General features: G+C 30.3%; 1 protein-coding gene across 1 annotated transcript; it reads right to left on the minus strand.

Annotated features, from left to right (window-relative positions):
* Window positions 1-2,207: 2,207 nt before the first annotated feature.
* On the minus strand, window positions 2,208-4,451 carry LOC106124184 (uncharacterized protein C15orf26). The gene is made up of 6 exons (XM_013320654.1): window positions 4,297-4,451; window positions 3,970-4,132; window positions 3,350-3,591; window positions 2,859-3,017; window positions 2,578-2,667; window positions 2,208-2,490 (listed from the first exon to the last, which is right to left on the minus strand). The coding sequence occupies exons 1-6, from the start codon at window positions 4,381-4,383 to the stop codon at window positions 2,398-2,400; spliced, it is 834 nt and encodes a 277-aa protein (XP_013176108.1). The 5' UTR covers window positions 4,384-4,451; the 3' UTR covers window positions 2,208-2,397.
* Window positions 4,452-6,591: the final 2,140 nt, after the last annotated feature.

Raw genomic sequence — 6,591 nt, forward strand, 5'->3', positions numbered from 1 at the left:
TGAATGTTAATACGAAATTAGAATATTGTTGAATAGAGTGTAATTGTGGGATTCCAGTATCAAAAAATACGTTTACAATCTTACTAATATTATAAATGCGAATGTTTATATGGATGGATGTTTGAAGGTATCAGATGTAGAACATATAATGGAAGAACACAAAGGCCACTTATTACCTTTTTTTCTTTCATTTCCGCGCGGACGGAGTCACAGGCGACAGCTTGTATAACATTACTTATGTTACAAGACTTATCGTAGTGGAATTTCACGATAAGTATGTACAGAGATCATTTGTTTCGATCTTTCTTTGATATACAGTTGTTCTTTAAGAAATATAACTATGATAATACAAAAAATAATCAGTCTGAAAGTTCTACGAAAGAAATAACACCTTGTCAATAGAGGGCATCTACATGGGTTGCTGAAACGCGCCGTGCGGGCGCCGGTTCGCAAATGAGTTTTCTCAATATTACCAAAATGCTTTTGTTTACTACGTCTTGAACTGATCAGACGTGACAACGCATTCAAATAAAGTTTGATTAAAAAGTACTGACTATTTTTTACGAGTATATATATATATATATATATATACTCGTACATTCCGAACATGAACCCAATGTGGGTTATCATTAGAAGTCACATTCTATTATAACATAGTTATACAGCAATTTAAAATACTTATAGACTGACACAGTTTTCACGTTTCAATTTTATATTCAAACATCAGAAAAAATTATTACTCTAACATATTCTAAAAGTTTGACTTCATAAAAAAATGTTATAATTGCACAAGTACTAAACTTATTTATAGGTAAAGTTTCTATATCTAAAGTTTTAAATCGGATATATAACGTTCATCCTATTTATTCCCTAGACCACTTTCAGGATCGATTTTATCTTTCCTTGGTATATATGAATTATTCAAACCGAGGTCGCAGCATAATTTCTTTGCTCAAGATTTCTATCTAACTTTAAACGAGACTATTGTCATAAACGTGGTAGATATGTCTTTTATAATAAATATTAAATCATAATGATTGACAAAAAAAAGTTTTAAAAGAATCCTAATATAAATTTATATAAACATAATATAACCGCTTACATCAAACAGCCAAACACGATGTAACAAAAATGTTAGTAATGTTTAAAACATAAACATTTTGTGATTATTCACGTTAAGCATCCACTTAGCCTCATAATTGGTGTACGCTTAAAGAAAAGCATCAATAAACTACAAAAGAAAACTACACTTTAGCCATGTTTGTTGAACTCGAAGTTTTAGTAGCAACATTTTAGAAGTTTTATTATCTGAGAAAAGGAAGTTATTCTTACTTCTATGTTGGTTAATTTTGCCTATTCTGTAATTTGGTCGTGAAATACACTAAATGAAAACTTTTGTCCCGGAAATCATTATTTCCTGCAAAAGATTAATGTTTAAATTGCAAACACCCCGTCTATTGTTCTATTGTTTCAATCTTGACTTGACAGAGGTAAATCTTTTCTGCGCACCAGTTTCGGAATTAACTTTGTTAGGTAATATGTTAATTATTATACTTTTAAATTCGTTTCTTTCTAATATACTTAGCTACTAGCTGTCGCCAGGACTCCGTAAGCGAGAATTTTAAAAAAAAACCTAAATTAGCGCTATCCAAGTAGCCGTTCTGGAGATACATTCTGACAATCATTCACGCATCCATCTATGCAAACATTCGCATTTATAATATTAGTAAGATTATATTACGTTTTTCAAGCCTTAATTTAAATCATTTTAAACTAAGATTCGTAAATTTTACATTTTTAATGTGTATTTTAAATATATTTTGTTTTGAATTTCTGTCCAATAATGATGTATTTGCCACCTTTCGAATATACTATTACATCAGGTAAGTTTGCGGTAAAATGTTTATCAAACATAAAAAAGTCTTATGTAAAAATTAAAATAATAACGTCGATTTATGGAAAGCCGAAATTAAGGGCACCTTTGTTAATGAAATACCGCGGCTCACTGAACAACTCTACTTAATTACTTACAAAGGTTTTACTCACTCATGTATGTTTAGCATAATATTTTTTAATTATTTTTTAAATTATATTTAAGATAAAATAATATATGTTAACAATCTTATTTTAATACCAATAAATCTTACTATAGTGAGTCACAAAAATGCTAAACAAAAGTTTATTTCTAATATTGACCTTTTAATGTTTTTAATGATAAATCCTTTTTAGTTTCAGGTCGTGTACAAACAAGGCAACATTTTACGTTCCATGATATCTTATTCACCGGTTATTTGCGTCAAATTGTTACTATGTCCCATATCCACTTATTGTACAGTTGATTTTTAATATAAAATCAAGTTATTTAACAGTAATTTATTGTATTTTAAATATTCAATATTATGCAGCAATGGGTATATAAATTTGCCAAATATTGTTGGGTAATTCCCTTCCATATATGTCTAAACATGTCTTCATTAAAGGTGTACAAATCTGTAAGTATTTAAAAACAGAAAGTTTACACTTGTTTTTATAAATTCAACACTAAAAAGTACACAATATCAATTTATTTCTTTTTACCTTTCCGTGAAATCCGAAAGCCCATTTTCCAACGTTAATTCCCAAATTAACATTGGTAGCGCAATGGTTTACCACAATATCTATATTAACCTGTGGAAGATTAGTCATTTTACTAAAAATAACACTGAATTCAATCGACTATAATCAATTTTTAGTGTATGACGGCAAATGAGAGAACGGCCAACTAAAATCGCTAAAATAACAATATGACGCAGAGATCTGCAATCACGTATAAGTTGCAGATTACTTAAAAAAAGTAATAGTTTGAATTAACTTCTTACTTGAACTGGAAGTCCTTCTTGTTCGAATCTAGTAATATTAGGTCGCTGAACAGGTAAAAACCGCCAGCGAGTGTTTGATACTGGATTTTCGCTTAAGTAAAGAGGATACAAGCCGCATAACCCCGGTATAGGATTAGGATCGTATCTAACATAAAGAGGCTAAAAATAAAATATCATTTGTTAAGATCTAGGCCGCATAGATAATAAAAAAATGCTATGTTATTTATCTGCCTCTAAAATGACTGAATATTGCATTCATTGTGTCGATTTCTCATACTAAAACTACATTAAGGGACTAGTAGTTATCGCTACTCGACTCTGCGTACACATTAAATATAAAAAATTGGAATACCTTGTAGGTTTTAGTTTATCCGTGAATCTACATAAGTAAAATATCTATGAATTGTAAAAATAACCTCGTAAAGAAATGTTAAAATGAGTAAGTAGGTTAAGTAATATTGAGATAAAGCAAGCGACTTTCGAAAGCGTACCTTTTTGTCTAAAGACGACGCGAGAGTAAGCAAAAATTCTTGGTTGTATTTGAGTGTTTCGCCTTCACGATTGCAGTAGTCCGCACTAGTGATAACGAAAGTGTTTCTCTTTGCCGGCTCGGTCTGTACGAGCCCCACTAAAGAGCAACCATCGACAAGATCTTGAAAATATTCGAGTTCATTCGCTGAAATTCTTCCCCCCAGTAACAGACCCTTTTTATCCTCAGTCGGTGGATCTGTCGCTGTAATTATTATGAAAATAATGATTTAAAAATGCTACGTATACGTAGCATTTTTAAATCATTATTTACTTATATAACAAAAAATATATTTTTTGTTATATAAGTAAATAATAAAGGTAACCATTCTTATATATTACTTGTATGATTTTCATATTATATGTAGTTTCAACTTTTTTTTAATGGAGTAATCTGTGCATTAGAATTTACCATATACTCGTGTGTTACTAGATTTCACAACGTGAGTACATATGTATCTATCGCGTCGGATAGCAACTAAGGCATAGGAAAAAAGATTAAAGGAAATTATTCAATCTAAATGATAAGATTTGAATCATGTGAGTAAAACTGTCATGTTTCTTGTTTATAATAAAAATGAACCTGGTACGTGCGGTGCGAGCAATGATATGCGATCACCGAAGCATATTCTTCCAGTAGACTGAGTCAAAATTGTTGGCTCGTTTAGATTCTTTGTCATTGTTCGATATCTTGCCAATAATAATTCACCATTTTTCATTTGCTCCAGGAATTTATGTATCTTGTGCTAAAAATTATATTGTTTACTTTATATTTAACATTATTTTAAACGTTTTGATGTATACTTATTACTTTTTATAGGCAACAGCAAAGAATATGTAACTACTTCGTCCAATAGTGAGCGACGCTGGTTGATGATGATGTTGATAATTTATTTCAATAAAAACTAACCTCCTCCAATTGCGCCGCTTCATACCAGTTACCTACAAGCACACGATTGCAATAAACTATACCTTTGTCAATATCAGACTTCGACATTCTGAGAAATACAAATAATTATGCATTGATTTTGCTCATAAAAACATTTCAAATAAATCATGTGTCAAATGCTTGTCAAAGCATAGAGCTCTCTTATTTTTTTTTTATATCTAGAGGTGTTCAGTTTACGTACGAGTATTAATTTTTATAAGAAACAAATATTTCTATTTTTTTTTTCTCCCAAGTTTGGTTAGCGATAGGTATAGCGGCTGGCCGTAATAAAATTAAGGTTGAAAAACCCTCATGCACGGAACCCATGTGAGTGGGATAGTACCAGAGAGATAGAAATGTATAGTTAATGTATTTATAAAATATTTATAGAGATCACAAACTACAATGTTTATTTCTTAAAAGTACATAAATTAATTGTACTGTTGCGAGAATAAAATGTTTCATTCATTTCACATCAGGGCTTAAATTAAATAATATAGGAAATCACTGTTTGTCTGTGGTTTAGTGATAGCGAGTAATTAATTGTTTAATAATCATTTAATGTACATTTTGTTTGTTTTGTGTCACATTAATATAAATTGTTTTATGCGCTGTTATTTCCAGCGGATTCATCTTTGTTATGAATATTTCATAATAATTATGACTTATTTGCTATCATTTAAATAACGTTTGTTATAAATTAAGTAATATAAGAGTAATTTTATATATTCCATTTAAATAGAAAAAGAATAATCAAAATAGAATCTTTTAGTATTGAAGAAATTTAGTTATTTCATAATGTTTTAAGCGTAATCTTCTATAGTATAAATTCTCATGTCACAATGTTAGTTACAATACTGCGCCGAAACAGCTTGATCGATTTTTTATTATGAAATTTTATATGCATTTTCAGTAGGTCTAGGCTTATCTTATTTTTAATCCCGTGAGGACAGAGATGCGGGTGATAGCTAGTAAAATATATATAAAAGTGCCGTAAGGAGCTATTTTATCTGGCGATCGAAAACAGTGATTAACACATCTTGATACTAGCAGCATAAAGTGCCAGCTGTTGTGTTGAATCTGTATAAACACAATATAAAGGGTCCTTATATTGTGCATAAATAATAATGCTACAGGTGCCTTTACCTTCATAAAAGCACTGAACGTAACTTTAAACACAGGTTCATATACCACACATCATTGTAAGAGGAAAATGAGATAAATACATAAGATATTTAGCCGACTAAATAATTTTCGTTTTCTTTAATCACTTCTACTTCTTCGTTTATTCTATTTTTTTTAGTTAGTTTACTTTAACCATATTATACGACGTATTTATATCGTTATTTATTGCGAAATAAAAAATAGTGCAGATATAATCTAAAACTCGACCTAAATTATATAGGCAATCTTCACAATTTAACAAATGTTAGTAATCAGAATCATGCTATAAATAAGCAATTTAAAGTTAATTTACATTTCAAATGGAAATAATAGACCTGTCTTCTAGTGCACGTCAAAATCATTCACAATATTAAGCCGCTAATTACGACGGCCAGACGGCGTAGCTTCAGCCAAAGCAATTGTGTTACCGCGGCTCGCTACGACCCGCGTAGCACAACGCTACACATGCAATTTGATTACGACCATGAAAATTGAAACTGTATGGACTTGCCTCTATAATGTGGCACTAAATTACTCTTCAATTCAAGACACAAGAAGAGATTTTAATTACACATTAAGAAGTGAATACAATTTTGTTTTGTATGAAAAGAGTAGGCGAAAATTTGTATTAGTAATTTGGATATAAAGTTTTATGTACTCGAATATTCATTGGTTGAATGTTTTGAATACCTCTCACCTATTTAGTTCCAAAAGTTTTTGGAAAATCTATTCTGTTTTGCTCTTTGAATAAGCTTGTTAACTTATGTCTGTATAAATCCGAAAAATGAAAACACTATTATATTCCAAAAAACATAACACAAAGCTCGTAGCCAAGAGAATGCTTTGTTGTTTATGTAAATATGTAATATTCCAAGCAACAATCGTGTTAGAGAAGACGCGATGTAGTGCCAACGTCTAGACATTGTCAAGACGTGTTCTGACACAAATGAAACCAGACGACATGTAACATATGACATAACTACACAAACCTTGTCGTAGTTAAGGCATGTGGCGTATATCTAATGATCCAATTTACTACAATTTTTTACGCTTCTACTATAAACTATATCATTTTGTTACCAGTCATATGTAACTTCTTTTTAATTATTTTTT

The sequence above is a fragment of the Papilio xuthus genome, unplaced genomic scaffold (assembly GCF_000836235.2).
Source record: "Papilio xuthus unplaced genomic scaffold, Pxut_1.1 DF825946.1, whole genome shotgun sequence".
NCBI lineage: Eukaryota > Metazoa > Arthropoda > Insecta > Lepidoptera > Papilionidae > Papilio > Papilio xuthus.